The sequence below is a fragment of the Pterocles gutturalis genome, unplaced genomic scaffold (assembly GCF_000699245.1).
Source record: "Pterocles gutturalis isolate BGI_N339 unplaced genomic scaffold, ASM69924v1 scaffold37548, whole genome shotgun sequence".
NCBI classification, from domain to species: domain Eukaryota; kingdom Metazoa; phylum Chordata; class Aves; order Pterocliformes; family Pteroclidae; genus Pterocles; species Pterocles gutturalis.
In genome coordinates, this window is record NW_010121915.1 from 13,868 (window position 1) to 33,771 (window position 19,904).

The 19,904-nt window shown below is 39.8% G+C and overlaps 1 protein-coding gene across 1 annotated transcript; it reads right to left on the minus strand.

Moving 5' to 3' along the window:
* Positions 1-1,191: 1,191 nt before the first annotated feature.
* PRRG1 (proline rich Gla (G-carboxyglutamic acid) 1) lies at positions 1,192-16,084 on the minus strand. The gene is made up of 3 exons (XM_010077377.1): positions 16,041-16,084; positions 11,435-11,595; positions 1,192-1,736 (listed from the first exon to the last, which is right to left on the minus strand). The coding sequence occupies exons 1-3, from the start codon at positions 16,048-16,050 to the stop codon at positions 1,215-1,217; spliced, it is 693 nt and encodes a 230-aa protein (XP_010075679.1). The 5' UTR covers positions 16,051-16,084; the 3' UTR covers positions 1,192-1,214.
* Between the last annotated feature and the right edge of the window lie 3,820 nt (positions 16,085-19,904).

Genomic DNA, 19,904 nt, shown 5'->3' on the forward strand with positions numbered 1-19,904 from the left:
CTTAGAAACAATGAAAAATGTAAGTAGTTTTATTTCATTATAGCATGTTGTTAACTTCTGCAACAGAAGCACCTTGTTGTAATGGAAAAGCAATAAATATATCTGTTGGTGAAAAAAGGTATATTTATCCTCTGCAAAGGATTTCCACAGCCACGAATACAAGGTGCACACACAGTACATGTAAGTATGCAAGAGGCAGAAGAATATCCAGATTTGAGGAAGGGGTTCGTTTTCCCAACTATGAAATAAAAAAGTCACACACATTGGATGCTTTCCTTTTTTTTTTTTTTTTTTTTGCCTTTTAAAAAGGAAATTAATACTGTTGTATTTATGTGTTTATGGATAATATCCTGGTCCCAGTGAGATTATGGTAGGAAGACTATAATCAGGATTTTATCCACTCTTACTATTTCACTATTATTTACTGTTGCATGACCTTTCAAGTTCTAAAGTTAACATATGCACACTTTTCACCTCTAGAATACACAAGTAAAAACAGATAGAAAAACAGAGAGGAAAGGCAGAACACAGAGAAACAAGTACACTATTAAATTCACTAATCAGTATATTGAATTGTTAGCTTCTAAACATTTACAGAATTTTGAGCTGTAATAGCAAAAGCTTTAGAATACACCTCCTCTGCTAGGACTCTGAAATTATTGCTATTAAGCCAGCATACTCTAACGAAATGCTGGTTTGAACACAAAGGCATACTGCTCTCAGCCTTCCAAGGGCCCAAGATAGGGTGCAGCATGGAACAGAAATCTAAGTGAGAAAAAAGAACCAACAAGACAATAGGCAATACTGCAAAATCAGTCCCCTTTAGTGTAAATAACTATCTAAAATGTTGCTCAAGGATTCCCCATTTCAGGCAATTCTGACAGTCTGCAATAAGAAAGGGGGGGAGATTCCACAAATCTTGTGGGGAATGTGGACAACATTTAAAACAAGTGACATCCCTCAAAGCAGAGGTAAGTTTGAGAAGTGTGACAGAGCACCACATTTGTACCTGCACTACGCTCTCAATACAGATTCTTTATCTTTTAAGACCTGCTGTAAGCGAAAAAATTCCAAATCCAAAGAACAAGTGAATCTAAAACAAAAGTGAAGTTAATTATACAAGTCCATTAAATTACAGAAATGCATAATAAGTGAAGATAAAGTGCTACAAAATTATTAGTAATTTTTTAAAAGTCCATAGCATTCTTCTTGCTTTACTTAGTACTGGTCACAACAGGAGATAGTGCAATTGCACTGGCTGAACTGGAATTCACAATGTCTTCATATTGAGGGGGTGGATCTAACTGTTCTTCAGTTTCACTCCTCATACTGATCTCACCAGTGGCTTCCTCATATGAAGGAGGAGGATCACAGTTTGAAAGCCTTGTGGATATTGAGTCTGACCGTCCATCCGCATAGCTCAGACCTCCTGGTGAGAGCCCACTGACTTCATACATTTCCTCCTGTGGGGAATGAACAATGCTGAGGGGCGGTGGAAGAGGACCTCTGCCATCAGCCATGGCACCATCACCCATCGCTTCGTGGGCTCCCCTGTGCGCGTACACCGACTGTCTACGCATTTTCTTTTTAAACAGGCATCTCCATATGACAAAAATGACAATGAGGATAACAAAAAGGCCAATGATTAATGGAAATGCAAGGTAAAATGAATACCAGTTATGTCCTGTGTTACTTTCTCCCTGAAGTCCGTTTTTGTAGACTTTCCAGAACTCCTTCTAAAAGAGCAAAACAGGATAAGTCAGAACTATAAGAGAGTTAAAAAAAAAAAAATCATTGCAATCAACTTGTTTTAAATAAATGAGAAGAAAAAAGACATTTCAAACACTGATAATTAAAAATAAGAACTGGTATGGATAAGCACACAATAAACTTTGAAATTTTCTTATGATGTGGCTAGTGATACAAAAAAGTGGTGGTTGGTTTTTGGTTTTTTTTTTCAGACCAAGTCCTCACTGCTTTTAAGATTCCTGTACCTGCACTTCATGTTTACAAACCTGCAGTGCAGACAGGAGTAGGTTAGAAATCTAATCAGCATGCACATCAGCCATCTGGTAGATAAAAATTTTTCAGCATCACTCAAAGTAAAAGTTAGTTTGTCGTTTGTTTTAAAATTGTAATAATATACCAATGCAATTTGAGAGGGAAATACTATTTCAGAATAGCAGACCATTTTGGCAAAGCGCAACAATGTTGTACTACCATCTCATAATTTAGACTTCCCCAGCTCTCTGGCTCATAAAGCAACTGTTGTCAGCTTATTCTGAGTTGATTCGGATCCTCTGTTTATAGCTAAAAATAGCTTCATCAGTACAAGAATATTACACAGCTTATTATATTTTAGAAATTTTGACAACACAGATACAGATAAATGGAACAGAAAGTGAAAATACGAGCAAGAAAAAAAAAAAAAGACGAAGGAGGACACCAGTACTTGAAAGTACTCTTTGCTATATTACTATGCACAAGCAGGAGTACAAAGATCATTCTCCATCCAGTTTTCTCTGCAGTGAATTCTATGAAGAACTGCCTCAAAAAAGAAGTCATCATCACCTTTAAGATCTTTCTTAACTAAGAAACACTTCCACTGTGTTTTATAGCCATGTATAATTTCAGAAAAAAATTACAAAAACCCACCAAATCTATGCCAGAAACTGTAAATTCTTTAGTTTCCTCTAAAAATGCAGAGATGACCCACTTATATTCATGCCATCTTCTATTTTAAATGCTGACACACATCTCACATGCAAGTATTTATAAAATACTCACCAGGCAAAATGTATATGGTCATTGCTCAGTTATTAGTAAATTATGTATTCAGGTTGCAGACTAACTGCGCACAAACAAAGTAGATCCATATTTTTTTTCAGTTCAGAACTGCTGCCACATGATCAGCATTAAACAGAGAATGCCACTAAACACATCTTAGAGGCAGCCTGAGTCCAAAGCAGCACGGCCCCTCTGATGTGGAGGCTAATCTTGCCTTGTGCAAAGTCAGGACCAGGGCACCATTGGCAAAACACATGCTCACAATGCTTCTGCATCAGAATTTACTAAGGTTAAGAGCAACACCATGTGCATTAAACAACTGGCTATCACGTACCTCTTTAAAAAAATAAAACACCACATAAATTCAGTTGTTCTTTTCCCTATACTCAGTGCAAGTTCAAAAAAACCCCAAAAAGTCTTACTTAATTCCTACAGCAAACCACAATCAGGTGTTCTTCCTAAATTCCAAGGCTTGACATCAAAGCATGTCATCACAGTGCCCCTTTCTGATGTAAACCCAGGTCCAAATCATCTAAGCTAAGTCAAGTAGCCTTGACTTCAAAGTAAGTAAATCTTGGAAGATGCACTAACCTCTCTAAATGCTTCTTTACAAGGGCTTTTCTTGATGCAGTTCCACAGTGAATCCCAGATCAACTGTGTTGACTTTAGAAAAGCATTTAATGGGGAAAACTAACATTAAAAAATAAAACACAACTTAGGACTTTTTGGGATCTCTGCATGATAAAAACCAACAAAACCCAACACCCTACCTCTCCCCATCAGATCATCAGGCAATTAGGGAGATCTGTTACCTATTACCTTTCCATCTGGTTTGAAGATGGAAAGGTAACTAATTTTTAAGATGACTAACTAGATTCTTAAGTGGAATAAATAATAAATATACAGTCAACTAAAAAAAACTAGAAAAAGATTCACTAGCATCAATTGCTATTATCTGTACTGGAACCAAGCTTCCTGCTTCACTGTTCTGCTGCCTCAACAGCTGCAAAGGAATAAAATGGTACAATGTATGTTTTCAAGGTTAAAGTTGCAAATATTTACTGAAAGTCATCAAATACACTGTGCAAGGATGTGTCATTTTAAAGACTGTGGAGGAGAAGGTAGTTTTGATGAAACAGAAATCACACTTTTCCCTTAGCGATGTATTTTGTGTTGCAGACTGCGGAGGAAATGCACCCTCTCCAATGTAAAGGCAGTACGTCGTGACTTATATTTTAGTAATGTTTTCATTACTTCTAACTCAGTGCTATCTGCTGGAGAAAACATCTCTGCACCTTCTTCAGAAAGCTGCAATACCAGCATCCCTCCTTATCACTCTGCAAAATGGCAAAGCAGCAGAAAAGCTCTTTTCCCAGAGTGGCAGGCAATTAGTTCAGAACAGGGTGTATGGCTGCGGAGGATGTTCAAGTCGATGGTGTGACCAGACAGGTGCATAAAGAGCTTAAGGTAAGAGTTTAAACTGCCTTAAGGACAAAAGTAGTTTAGTGTCCAATTCCATTTGCATGCAAGGCAAAGGAAATTCCAAGACAGTTTAGACTTGACCTCCCCCCCCACACCCCGCCACCAGTCAAAAATTACAGTGCTTCACATCTAAGGCTGTCTTACAGAGATAAAGGTCTGCACACAGGTGAAAAATACTAAAAAACCCACTTGTTTAGTAATTTTTTAAAAAAAGCTTTATTTACATTTTCCTCTTTGGGGAAAAAAAAAACCTCCAAACAAACCAACTCACAAAAAACCACCAACCAAAAAAACTTACTAGTGTACTAAACCTGAGGTTTCCAGCTTGAATTTTTGCAAGCCAAAGCTCAAGGAGAAGCACAAAGACTGTTAGTTACAGGAAGTGCAGGACACTGATACTTAAGGTTCGAGCTGTGCAGCTGCCAAGCAGCTCCCCCTCTGCTCTGTCTTCCCACAGCTCCCTTGCACTGTAAAGTGCTGGCACAGGAGGAGTACAAGCCACCTGGTCAAGGTCAAATGATGCCCAACAAAACCATGGAGAACTAGGATGAATTTGCACAGTGTGAGGATTTGTACAAACTGGTATAAAAAAAATAAATACATGGGGAAATACTGAAACCCTAGGAAGTAGCTGTAGAACTCATGCAGAAAGTTAAAAAGTAATTTAAAAGTTGGAAAACTCACAGCACAAACATCCCTTCCATAGTTGCTCGTCTCTTAAACCAGCAACAAAAAAGGATTTTCTACTTGACAAAATTATTAACTTGTGATTTATGAAAAGGACAGTCCAGTTATCATTTACCCTCGAGCACTGTACAGCTGGGAACAGCAGGCATATATGCCTTAAAAGGCTGAAAAACTTAAGCAGGCCACAGAATCAGATAACTGCAATGGTTCCTTAAAAAACATCTAACATATACGCCCATCAAGAGCTGCTCTTCTGAATGTTTCTTACTGCTTCAGCAAATCCAGTTTGAAATAATCAAAAGGAATTCTCAAAGGTATCCCACACAAAGACAGTTACAGACAATTTGCCAGAATTTTGTTTCCCTTTTATTTCTAATACTTCTCAGAACAGAGTTAGCATCAGCCAACTGGATCTAAATGCTGAATCAAACAAGGGATCCACATGAAAGTTAAGACTTGCACCCTGCTGAGAATTTCAGCTGAGGCCTTGACTAGATTTGACAGCACTATCAGCCTCAAATGATTCTCGGTCAATTGTCTGACTTGTTTTAAAGGTGGACTAACAATATGCCAGCCAGAAGACTGCTTGGTATTCCGTAGGTAGAGGACATGAACAAAGCAATAATGGGAAGTGAGTGCACCTGATACACTGTTCTCTTCTGGTCTGCCCTCAATTTCAGGTGTCAGGAAAAGATTCACCTCTTCTTGTCTGAGTATTTATCCAGCATCCATAATTAGACACAAATTGATGCTACAAGTCTTACTTGATCACATCACTTTAGATCTGGTGCTGACAAGTTTTGAGGTGTTTGATAAGCTTTTTAGTATTTTGATTGTTCTGCTAGAATACAGCCATACAGAGAACCTTGCAATTTCTTTAATACTTAACATTCGTGGGAAATTTGAAACACAAGGTGGGTGTCGGTCTCTTTTCCCAACTAACAAGTGATAGGACAAGAGGAAACAACCTCAAGTTGTGCCAGGAAGGGTTCAGATTGGATATTAGGAAAAAATTCTTCACCAAACAGGTTAACAAGTGTTGGCACAGGCTGCCCAGGGAAGTGGTTAAGTCGTCATCCCTGTAGGTACATAACAGATGTGTAACTGTGGTGCTTAGGGACATGGTTTAGTGATGGACTTGGCAGTGTTGGGTTTACAGTCAGACTCAATGATCTTAAAGGTCTTTTCCAACCTAAATGATTCTATGATTCCATTCCAAATAAAGATCTAGGCCTTCTAGGTTTTAAAATCTTCATCCACTATAATTAAAAAAAAAAAAAAAAGTTAATGGGAATAAAATTACTATCAGTGCTTCAGTCACACCCTGATACTTAGCACAGTAACCTTTGAACAAATCTTGAGTCTCCCAACAACCTTTGACAACTGAACAGCGACAACATATAGTGCTGCCTGCAGGCTACAGGTACTATAAATAAATAGCTTTATTGCATCAGACCTAGGCTTCACCTAATTCATTACCTTCTCTCTGACAACAATCATCAGAGACTCCTGAAAGAAGAGTTCAAGCATAAGCAGGGAGCAATACTCCCCCAGCTTCCACATACCTGTACTTCAAGAACTTCCATTAGCCAAAGCTGACCCCTTTTATTCAATGGCCCCAGACTGATTTATCTTCCGTTCATTTATATTGTTGTTCTCTGAACCTAAGCTTTTAGCATCTGAGACATCCTGTGGCAGGGCAGTCCACAGCTCTATTATCTGTGGTGAAAAGAGATAACTTCTATTTTCCTTTGCACCTTCTCGTTTCCTTTTAGGCCCTCTTAGGTCTCCTGTCAGAAGGATGGCAAGTGACTGACCTCACTTCAGTCTTCATGCTTCTCACAGACATCATCACGTGTTCCCTGATTTAACTCTTTTCTAATCTATTGTTGTTACAGAAGTCCCTTCATATCTTGGTCAACTGTTAGACTTCTCTGGTCCCTCCTCAGCTAGTAATTTGCTTTTTAAGAGACAGAGGGATCAGAGCTGTACATGGCACATTCAAGATGAGGGTCTGCAATGACATAATTATGTTCACACTTTGATCCCTATTCCTTTCTTCAGATTCTTAGCACTCAGGTTTTTATTTTGTTTTGGTTTTGTTTGCTGAGCATTAAACTCAAGTCTTCATACATCCAAATTTAGCTCTTGTTCCTGAGCCAATCATATATATAATGCATGTTCCCTCTTCTCGTGCATGCATTACATTTGTCAACACTGAAATTCATATTCTATTTTATCCACAAAGTTCTGTAAATTCTCCTGTTGGCTCTAGCCTTTGCTAACATAATCGTATTACCTTTATAATTAACTTTATAATTTTAAGGAATAATTATGAACCTATAAAAATCCCCAAGCCCACACAATATTACAGACATTCAATACTTCCATGATAGCTATGCATGTAAACTTAACATACACAATGCTAACTTCCAAGAAAACCTCATGCATCAAAAATAACTTGAGGGAACTGCTTGATATTATTTTAATATTACAAATCTGGATGTTGCACATTTCCTCAGAAGACTGCAGAAAAACAAAGAACCAAGTGGACATTATAAAAAGTACAAAGAGAGAGATGACACAAAACAAAGCTACCAAAAGATAAATAAGCTACAGACCCTATTTGAATTCCAGTCCATCTTTACTATGAAATCACTGCATCTTTGTTGCTATGAACATACTATATCATGATCCTACTCTACTGCATCCATTTGCTTCCCCTGGGACACGGAAGTGGCTGTAAGGATGGATACCGCTGGGGGACAATAGACTAAATAAAGCCAAAACACAAAACGTTCCTAAATGGTGAAAAAGAAGCTGAAGTGAGAGGCAACATATTTAGGCTATGCTTTCTCTAGTGACTTGAACTTCCTGCACTACTTAAGCAAAAGTGATACTGTGTTAGAATTTTACACAAGTTGTGTCATTGTACACACTATTCTTTATTACACAATGAGGTATCATCAGCAACGGCCACACCAAGCCAAGTTTGGAAGGTAAAAAATGTATGTATGCACATTAAACCTTCAGAAAGAAGAAGCTTCAAAGAGACAACACACACCCTACTACTTAGAATCACTGAATGGTTTGGGTTGGAAGGGACCTTAAAGATCATCTAGTTCCAATCCCCTTGATATGGGCAGGGACACCTCCTACTAGACCAGGTTGCTCAAAGCCTCATCCAGCCTGGCCCTGAACACCTCCAGGGATGGGGCATCCACAGCTTCCCTGGGCAACCTGTTCCAGTGCCTCACCACCTTCACGGTAAAAAAAACTGAATCTGCCTTCTTTCAGCTTAAAACCATTACCCCTTATCCTATCACTACACTCTCTGATAAAGAGTGCCTCCCCATCTCTCCTGTAGCCCCCTTTAAGTACTGCAAGGCTGTTATAAGGTCTCCCTGAAGCCTTCTCTCTCCAGGCTGCACAACCTCAACTCTCTCAGCCTGTCATTGTGTAGGAGGTGCTCCAGCCCTCTGACCATCTTTGTGGCTCTTCTCTGAACTTGCTCCAACAGGTTCATATCTTTCCTGTACTGAGGACTGGAACAGGCTGCCCAGAGAGGTTGTGGAGTCTCCTTCTCTGGAGACATTCAAAGCCCACCTGGATGCGTTCCTGTGTGATCTGATCTAGGTGTCCTGCTCCGGCAGGGGGATTGGACTAGATGATCTTTCGAGGTCCCTTCCAATCTCTTAACATTCTGTGATTCTGTGACTCCAGAGCTGGATGCAGTACTCCAGGTGGGGTCTCACAAGAGTGGAGTAGAGGGGAAGAATCCCCTCTCTCAGTCTGCTGGTCCTGCTTCTTTTGATGCAGCCCAGGATACGGTTGGCTTTCTGGGCTGCAAGCACACATTCACGGCTCATGTTGAGCGCTGAAATTTTCATCGACCAGCACTCCCAAGTCCTTTCCTCAGGGCTGCTCTCAGTCCACTCTCCATCCAGCCTGCATCTGTGCTTGGGATTGCCGCAACCCACGTGCAGGACCTTGCATTTGGTCTTGTTGTACTTCATGCGGTTGGATGGGCCCACCTCTCAAGCCTGTCAAGGTTCCTCTGGATGGCATACCTTCCCTCCTGCATGTCAACCACGCCACACAGCTTGGTGTTGTCAGCAAACTTTCTGAGTGTTCCCTCAATGCCACTGACCATGTCGTCAACAAAGTTGTTAAACAACACTGATCCCAATACTGACCCCTGCGGAATGGCACTCATCACCGGTCTCCACTTGGACACTGAACCGTTCACCACAACTCTTGAGTGCGACCATCCAGCCAGCTCCTTATCCACTGAGGGGTCCATCCACTCTCCAATTTAGAGACAAGGATGTCATGCGGGACAATGCCAAAAGCTTTGCACTTCATTTTACTAAATCAGAAAGTTCTCATTCCAACCGTATCCATCTCCCCAGGTATGACGTCCAACAAAAAGACAGTAAGAACTTAAAATGTTCACTATACCTTTACAGATCACTATTTTTTGATGTACAGCTCAGCCACTGAAGAGTGGAACGCATCACTTCCTGTGCCACTTCACCCATTAACTCATTGGCCTTGCAAGTACTATTACCCTGTGCAAAAACTACACAGGGGATATAACGTTTTTTTTGAAGGTAAGTTTTCTGAGTCACATTTTCTAGCACCTGTTTTTTGCTTTCGGTTTATCCTCAAGTTCAGCCCTAATTTAATTCATGTTTGTCTGGAATTTAAAAAAAAATAAAAAAATTTAGTGAAGATATCCCTGTCCATGGCAGCGGGGTTGGAACTAGATGATCTCTAAGGTCCCTTCCAACCGAAACTATTCTATGATTCTATGAAAAAGATCAGATGCTACCATCAAAAGTCTGTGTGCTGTTCTTATTTGTTGGAAGCAATATATGTTGGGTATGACGTGCAGCTATTGCTTGCACAGCCATTAGCCAACAATCTTTTAATTAGAGAAGCCAACAGACTTATGTAACAGTTCTGTATGGGCAGTATCTGGTTCATTCCTGTCAAGTTAATGTATCACTGCCCTTGCATAACACACAGCAGCACTGGAAATATTCTTCTTTCCGTGTTTTTGGATCACCGGTGCTTAACAATACTCTCTGGGGGCTTGCAGATTTTAGCTTAAAGAAGACCCCTAGTCTTTCCTTATTTTTAGACCATTAAGAGTCTGGGCACTGAACACTTTAGCCAGCTACACCAGCACCTGGGTTTCTAAAATGTATTTTAAATTGAAAGCTTTTTAAGTTGCTCGCTCTTTTAATATGAACACATTAAACAAACAAGCTATTCCAGAAGGAGGGAGGTAAGTCAAAACTCGTGCCCTCTGCTTCTTATATCACTCACAACAGTCCCAATCCCATTATTTAGAATCACAGAATGGTTTGGGTTGGAAAGGACCTTAAAGATCATCGAGTTCCGACCCCCCTGCCATGGGCAGGGGCACCTCCCACTAGACCAGGTTGCTCAAAGCCTCATCCAGCCTGGCCTTGAACACTTCCAGGGATGGGGCAGCCACAACTTCCCTGGGCAACCTGTTCCAGTGCCTCACCACCCCCACAGTAAAAAATTTCTTCCTAACGTCTAGCCTAAATCTGCCCTCTTTCAGCTTATACCCATTACCCCTTGTCCTCTCACTACACTCCCTGATAAAGAGTGCCTCCCCAACTCTCCTGTAGGCCCACTTCGGTACTGGAAGGCTGCTATTAGGTCTCCTTGGAACTGCCTCCTCTCCAGGCTGAACAACCTCAACTCTTTCAGCCTGTCCTCATATGGGAGGAGCTCCAGCCCTCTGACCATCTTTGTGGCTCTCCTCTGGACTCTCTCCAATAGGTCCAGGTCTTTTTTATGTTGGGGGCCCCACATCTGAACACAGTACTCCAGGTGGGGCCTCACAAGTAGAGGGGGAGAATCACCTCCCTTGACCTGCTGCTAATGCTTCTTTTGATGCAGCCCAGGACACAGCTGGCTTTCTGGGCTGCAAACGCCCATTGCTGGCTCATGTTGAACTTCTCATCAACCAACAGCCCTGAGTCCTTTTCCTCAGGGCTGCTCTCAAGCCACTTCTTCCAAGCAAGACAACTGCATTTATGGTATCTGGGTCAGACTTAAGTGTGTCATGATACGAGATCCAGTACATAGGCTTTCTGGGTAAAAAGTGCTGCCAAACAGATGACAGTTTTGCCCACCTTTTCTCAAGTGGTGCTATTAATTCATGTCCCTTTTCTTCCTAGCTGCCAATTTTCACACCACATATGAGCACAATTATCTGAGACTTCTATGCCTTCAAATTCAGTTTAATTGGGACAAAAGATTCAAAATTTATTGCTGTGCAGCCTATCCATCTCCACTCTACACCTTATTTGCTTAAAGAAACAGGCCCAAAAGAAAAGCAAATGTAATGTAATGTTGGAAAACACAAGCATTCAGCACACCTAAAAATTTAGTACCAATACCCCCCATTCATCTTTAAATACAGTCCAAAACATACCGTTTTTTCCTCATTTTCAAATGCTTCTCTTGCTTCTTCATAGCTACAGATTTCTTCTTTGCATTCACGTTCTAGGTCACCTTCCTTTACTTCTTCCAGAAAAGTGTTGGCTCTCGGGTATCTTTTCAACACAGAATTGGCTTTGTCCTCTGTCAGGAACACTGTATAAGAGGAGAGACAACAAAGGTCACTTTAGATATCCAAAGCTTCATGCAAAAATTGTTCAAAGAAAATGTCCTTTTGAGAAACAAAAGAGCTTTTTCAAAGTCTGTCCCTTTATTTAATATGATAAAAGGCCTTTCCTAGTTTTGTTCACCATTAAAAGTAATTGGGCCTACAATTTCAGTAGTTATTGCTATAATGTCATAAATGCGATAGACCTCAATTCAGCATCACAGTCATGTATACTTAAAAGAGATTGCCTAAGAGTGCTCAGAATAGACAGGCACATGCTCAGCTCAAGAGACTTCTTAAACTAAATAACACAGAACAAACAAATCCTGCTTGTGAACATCCAAAAAGATATCTGCAATTGCCTGAGGGCATCACAGCCAGAAGGCTCTGCAGTTTTTTATATAAATTTTTATGAATATTACCCAGAGTCACACACACCAGAACAGCTGCATTTATCAAAGTTTAAATCTGTAAGTTTTCTTAAGTAACTTTGAAGCAGACCTGCTCCCTTCACTCCAGAAATCTCAACCATGAAATAGTAACTCTCTTGGAGTGTGGGGTGAAGTAGTCTCTTTTTACTTGCTTGAATCACACAGAAGACCTCACCTTATCTGATGAATCAAATAAAACAACCCCAAAAAGCAACCAATGTTCTGGCACAGGTATTCTTTATTTGCTTTCCTTAGTTTCCTGTTCAAGGAAGAGAGCTGGAAGCAACTTCTTTTCTTCTCATGTTCCAGCTTTCCCTCAAACTCCCTGACCCAATGATTTTTACAGTAATGTGCAGCAACTGGAACACTCCAAAATCCAGTGGACTGAATTACCTGGGAGGTACATCTGCAGTGAATCACACAGAAATTCTCCAGGTATTTCAGGTCAGGAAGCAAGAATATAATGTCAGTGCAACACCGTTCTCGGACTCTCACTGCCAGCAAGAGGGGCTAATTATTCAACGTACTGTCATACTAATACACTCCATAACACCTTCCTGACCTATGCAACCATTCATTAGTTCATTTACAGCTAGTCTGGGACCACCGCTATGCTAGGAAGACAAACTTGTACTGCTGAAAGACAGAGACTGACTGGTTTAAGCAATGGTTTACCTACCAATCAGTTTGCTGTGGTTTTTTTTTTTTCTTAATCATCTGATTTTGAATTTTAAAAAAGGATGGCAGCAAGTCTACAAAGATGGTCACTATACTTTTGCTTTCTTGTAAGATAGATGGGTGGAATTTTTCAGCCATGAGGCTACTACCATAATTAGGCTGATCTAGTTTAATTTCATTTTTTTTAGTCTCTGCAGTATACTTTGTTATAACTCGTTAGACAGTCATCCTCCTTTTGCAAAGGATTAAATGAAGATTTGAAGATTAAACTCCGAAACACCAGTCACTCCTATACTTTCACGGTTGAATACACGTGGTATGTACACGCACCACACAGATTATACTATCCATGATGATGTCAGAGGTTCAGTGCATACAACTCTACAACTGCACCCACTGCAATTTCGGTTTTCTGTAGCACCATGCGTGAGCACATCAGCATCTCCAATTGTGTAAGTTCACTGACTAAATAACATAGAAATTAATATTCAAAAATCTCTTCAAAAAGGAAAGAAAAAAAGGGTGGCTTCTTTCCATTTCCCACACAATTCTCCTGAGTCCCCTCTGGGCTTGAAGAACTTGGTTTCTTTCAACATGCCTCAGTGATCACCTAAACGTGATGAGATGAAGGACTTATCCACATCAGGAAGCCAGCATGCAGCTATGCGTGGGGATGGACTGCCAGTGCTCTACTTCTCACCAACTCCTCCTGCGGGCATTCCTCAAGTGGAACAAGCTACAGCCCTCTGTACTCTGTTAAGAGTGTCCGTATGTGGAGTCACCGAAGAGCAGATAATGCACTATAAATCAAGTTTCCCTTCCTTCAGCAGATAAAACCTAGGGAATTTCATTTCATAGTTGGAATCCATTCCTGAAAATGGCAATGAGACAGACTATGACAGCTTTGTACTGGATGCAGAGCGAAAAGAAATAAAGAAGAAAACGCGGGTAGCTGAAAATACCCTGATTTAAAGTTTTTGCTGTCAGAAACAATATACTAATCTTTGTTTCCGCATGCACTTTCCAATTTACCAAAGAAGCAAACTGAGAATAAAGGTTTAAGAGAGGCTATGTTACGGAATATTGTGTTTGATACACATTGGGATGAGTTTCTAGGTAATAGCATATTTTTCCAGAAAGAGCTAAGCATACCTTTCTGCTTCAAAATGCACTGACAAAGAACAGCAAAGCACTAAAATAATTCGATATTCAAGAATGGCCAATATATGACTTTTTAAAAAACCAACTTTTTTATTTTGCAATTTATATTCAGAAAGTGTCTCTCTTCTCCCACAATACAGTATAGAAAACATATATATCACAGAGACAAAAAGGTACCCTGAGGAAAATAAACCACACCCACAATAATTCTGAATGTATATGATAAACAATGGTCTATGATTAGTCCAGACCAGGGACGGCTTTAGACCCTGCAACGCTGGAAAAAATGAAATATATTAATTTGTTTTGATTTGACTTTTTAAAGCTCTGCACACTCCTAGTGACTTTAAATCCTCTTGAGAAATCAATACAAATGTGGCAAGGAAACATAAGAACATACACCGACCAAAGCAATCTTGATGGAGATACTGATTGAAACACAGTGATTTAATGAGAAACAGCCATTGCCTGATGAATCCTATGAATGAGATAAAGGAACCATACTGCAGAAACCACTTTGATTTCTTAGTATTCCAGGACCATCACCATGTAAGCATTCAGTTATAATTGCATAGGAGTGTGGGAGGGAAAAAAAAAAAAAAAGGTGCTTTGGGCTGGAAGCCCACCTAGCCAAGGGTAGCTGGATTCACTGCAGCTCTTACTATGGAGCTGAAGATGATTGGGGAAGAATTGCATGTGGCAAGAGTAAAGTAACGAAGCAAGACAAAACTTAATTTTTCACTTTGTTAAAGAGATTAACTAGCAAATACAAGATAAAGGAAAAAACAAAAATTATTATTTTGGCATTATGTAAGACGGACACAGAAACAAAAAAAAACCCTAAAGTCTCTTCCTCTCCCTCAATTTCTGTAGAATATAGATGAAGATACACAACTCCCAAATCTAATGGACTGGAATCATAGAATGCTTTGGGTTGGAAGGGACCTTAAAGATCATCAAGTTCCAACCCCCCTGCCATGGGCAGGGACACCCTCCACTAGACCAGGTTGCTCAAAGCCTCATCCAGCCTGGCCTTGAACACCTCCAGGGATGGGGCATCCACAACTTCCCTGGGCAACCTGTTCCAGTGCCTCACCACCCTCACAGTCAAAAATTTCTTCCTAATATCTAATCTAAGTCTACTCTCTTTCAGCTTAAAACCGTTACCCCTCATCCTATTACCCTGTAATACCTGGCTTTTTGTGAGTTTTTATGCATCAGCAAGCTACAAAAAAACCCATTCCAAAAATCTTAGTTTGACTAACTATTATTGAAGACAGTAATACAGACAGATCAATCTATTATATTCTCAGAAAAACCTGTGTGCTATCATAACAGTGAATAGACACGCTAAGAACTTGAAATTATATCAGAATCAGAAAGAGACAGGCAAGGAGAAGAGAGGATAAATATGTCTCAGCCTGCCAGCTGTAGCTGTCACAGGCAAAGAAAATAGGCTTCAGGTCTTTAGTGATATAAGGAACACGGAGCAGCAGCATGGGAAAAGTATTCTGGGACACAAAAGTGTTGCCGAAGCAAAGCCCAGGGCATCCTGGCCACTGAAACCAGCTCTACTGAGACCATTATTGAGGCTTCCTTTTTCTGTCTCCTTACCAACACCCAAGCAACTAAAACGACCGCCAAACACTAGAATATTTAATTTCAGATTCAATGCTGCAGCAACTGATAAATTTGAATATTTCTGTAGGTGATCTTAATAAAACTACCTGACTTGCAAAGGGTAGAATGTAGAAAAATGTTTCGAGTATTTACACATAAAGCTTAAAAAGTGACTTCTGCTCTGAGGTTCTGGAGTTACTGGTACAAGCTTAGGAACAGCGAAACTAAAGTACGCAAGGCTGGAAATTCAGCTCTGTGGCCTTCATTCTGCAGCTGGCTTTCAAAGATCCACAAATGAGTTTGTGATTATTATTATGGTCTGCATATAACATCTCTGTCAGATCAGTAGTATGATTCCAGTTCAGCTTATTGTGGGCAAAGATCTACATCATATGTAACAGCAAAATCAGTTCAGTAACAGAGGACATTTTTTGTGCGAACTGATTGGGACCCTGAGCAGAGGATAGTTTTGGGGTGTGTTAATGCTCACTTCATAGAGAAAAATAAAGAATGCACACTCATCACTATGTTCACAAACTTACCACTATCCATGATGATTACTGTCAAGGCAGGGAACTTGCAAATATCAAGTCTGTAAACAAAAGAGGAAACACCCTGTTGAGTTTGAAAATTATTATGAACTTCAAAAACTTTCTCTTGATTCTCAAATATTGTTACAAATATATCATTGTTGGAAACCACATCGTCAAGATTAATCCCTCTTTTGAGTTGTACCACTACTGCATGCAGACTAATTTCAGTGGTATAGGGATACTATAAAAAAAAAGATAACTCTTGTGAAACAGTGAATGCTTTAACTTTTTTCAAAGCTTTCCATATTTAGCATATGCAAAAATACTAACATGAAATAGAAGGTGTGCATCATTTCAAACAGATATGCCTAATTGATCTTGAAAGGTATCACATTCTCCACTGTAATTACTTACACCTTATCTAAGACTTAAATTCACTCTGCATAGATCATCAAGTCAACTCATTATCTTTAGTCTATAGATCAGATTTTTTGAAATCAGAATGAACACATGCAAATTCATTCAGAGTCTGCTACTGATTAAAACAGGAAGCTTGCATTAAGTTCAAGGGCTGAACAAGACCTGATTTGGCAAAGGAACTTGTAATATATGTGAGGATCCCAACCTGCCCTACAAGAACTTACATGTACTTCATGTACTTTATCTCTCATCTTGGAAGGAGAACAGACAAGAGACGCTCTCAGTCAAGAAAGTGCCTGAAGCTCACTGCACCCGCCAGGCAGCCAGCCAACAAGAACTGCATCTGAAGGCAGCAACAGTAGTTTGAGGAACTGTTTTCAGTTTCTTGGGAGTCTTTGTTAGCATGGGAAAAGTTAAGAAAATAAAAGCTTTCACCAAAGTGTGAGAAAAGTGGAGCTGTCTAACCAAGTTGGTAGAACACCACGAGGTTAAATTTTTTTTTACTAATAAATTACCTACTCCTAAAGGTTAGCGTAAGTTCTACTTCAGAGGCCAGGTTACACGTCAACATATCATACCGCACTAATGTCTTCACTCTCCATAAAACCAAAACCTCATAAGCAAACCTCTCCATGAAAAAGTGATAACTATGCATAAAGCTTGGCCATAGCTGCTGTAATAAACAAAGAGTGAACGTTAAGACCTCCAGCATGGCCTATCCAACACCATAACCCGCCATGCAAGAGCAGACTGCAGTACTTGTAAGGACTGCTGCCGAAGTGAATGGAGCTCTATGAAGACAACCCAGACTGCTAACAAAATTGTAGGACTGGAACTACAAGACATGAGATAGAGGAGTAAACTGATTTTTAAAGCAAGTTCTTCATCTCTGTAAAGGCAAATAAATGTGTATGAAGAACAGACACTAAAGCACTCTTAAATCTCACCACCACAGTGTTCAGCTTTTCATTACTAATTATTGTAGGGTGACAGAAGCAGAGGGCTTAAAAAATTCTTCAGAACATTTATAAACTCTTTTAACAGCCTGAATTTTTCTTAGGAGACTCTCTATGCACAGACAAAACCACTTTTGCCACTTGCTTTTTGAATAAAAGTAAAACTAGTGTCATCTTCTGGGCAGTCATGTTGTAACAACCCAAATATCTGTGACAAAGAAAATGCCAAGCTTTTAACAAGCTTTTACAAATATTTAGAGCTCCCTGGAACTAATTATGTCCATTTTCCTACCAAGGTGTGTCTTTTTTATGCTCCCCTGCGTTCCTTCTCCGTATCTCCCCAAACTTCTTCACCTCCAAGCTCCCACAAAACACAGCTAGCTTCCTGCTATGACACCCAAATACCTACTGGGCAAGAGGCTGACTGAGGACACAGGCAATGGCTGTCCTGCCACTACATGGACCTTACACTCACAGAACAGACTCTCCCACTGCAGAGGAACTGCTTGGGTCTTTGTGCTCTACTTAACTGCCCCTTCCCCTAAAGAAAGAAGCTTAATTATATTTCGGTCCTCTACTCTTTGACAGTCTTGGTTCAAATTTAATAAATAGTTCAAAGGTTGTTTGAAAGAAGGGATCAAACAGAGACAAGTACACAATCTTTTTTACCTTTATAAACCAGCTAATAAAACTGAGGAGGGCTGGCAACACTATAGGAACATCTTGACTTGCTACTGACTCATTTATTCCTCTACCCGACTCTTTATTTAGTTTCCTGCTTTTAAGTCATCACGAATCTTTACTTAATCTAGGATGGTCCTACGGTGTCAGAGAAATGTTTTTCATACAGATACACAAATGCAAGAACAAAAAACCCACCACAGATAGTATCTTACTAGTAACACCAACATTTATGGTTTCAGGAATCCCTCTTCCAACTACCTTCTATGTATTATTCCTTACACATCCTCCAAGAGGTTATATATCATCTTAGATTTGCTTGTGGAAAAAGTGACGACCCAGTGGACAGCACGGACAGCCAAGCTGAGTGCCAAATCCTGAGTTCAATGGCAAGCTGACGTATTTGAGCAACAAGTGATCTTTTCTGACTGACTACTTGGCTGTCAGTATAATGGTAAAAAACAAAAGTAGAACAGTCAACCATCCATTTATAGTAGAAAATAGAATGACCTAATGGGAAATACAATGAGTTCTGAAGCATATGAGACAGCAAAGGAGACATACCAACAAGGCCCACGCTATTTACCAGCAGTACTGTGCTCACCACCAAAGGGCTGTAGCGTCCTGCTGAGGAGATGCATTTTGCATGAAAGTTTAAGTAACTAATATTGAAGCAACAAACTAAGCTGTACATTTCTTTCCACAACTAACCTAAATATTTTTTCCTTAATCCTGAAAGTGCCCAAACCTTTTATACACTAGGTATAAACACAAAGCATAGAATATTTTTAGACACATTTCCAAAGCTGGTATCCCTTAAATTGGGAAGCTAACAATTTCAGCATTAAAAGTTGTTTGCTCAAGATAGTATTTCTGCAAGATTTTGTTGCATTTGCTAAGATAGCCATTTAATTTGGCAGGTACACCTCTACTGGGTACATTTCCTGATTGCAAGTTTAACGGAAACTTGAGTGCAGCACATACCATTAAAGGACAGAGGGTATGATGAAGGGCACGCAAATCCAAACCTCCTTTACTATTCTCACTCACTGACTGTCCTGTATTCTAGGGAGACAGAACATCAAGACAAAGCAACTCCCTGAGGGAAGGGATTACAAAGAGAAGAGAAAATAAGAATAACGAAAAGCAGAAGCAGTATTTTCCCTCACTCAGCTTCTCGTCACATTAACAGGGACTTAAAATAGTGCAAGGCCATCACGCTCTTCTCACAAATGGGGAGGGATGAATACTACAGCACCCAGATAGGGAAGACACAAGTGGCTTTTTTCATCCTGCAATACAACTCCAACAGGGGATAAAGCTGTTAATTTTAGTTTTGTAATCTGTACAATTAATGAGACCACTGAGATGCAATTTACAACCTAATGTCACATAGAGCTATATAATTTTTTTTAAAGTTATAAATATTTAGGTTCTTCTGGAGCTTTTTATGAAAGCAGGTACATTCAAGGGACACCGCTAACTAAAACATCAGTAGATGTTCAGTCTAAAAATAAACACCCCTTCTCTAGTGCCCAGCCCCAAACCAGGTGCAATGCAACAACTGAACCTCTCCTGTGGAATATTTGTTTAGAAGAAAAATGAAAACATTAAATAATTACACAGGAAGACAGATGATAACTATCTGTCTGCCATTTATTCAAAATGTGTTATAATCCTACCTAAATATTCCAGTACTGCCACATGTGTCTTTTACATCCTTGGCAAAAATGTTACAAAAGACTACAATTTTACTTCTTATAATCTGTTTCAAAAGAACTTTTTCCCCAGGAAAAGCGCACAAAAGAATTTACAT

What these genes read in the sequence shown, in the direction of transcription:
- PRRG1 (XM_010077377.1), bottom strand. An exon ending in TTGAAAATGAGGAAAAAACG is followed by an intron (nt 1,737 to 11,434) that starts GTATGTTTTGGA and finishes TTGCTCTTTTAG; the next exon opens with AAGGAGTTCTGGAAAGTCTA.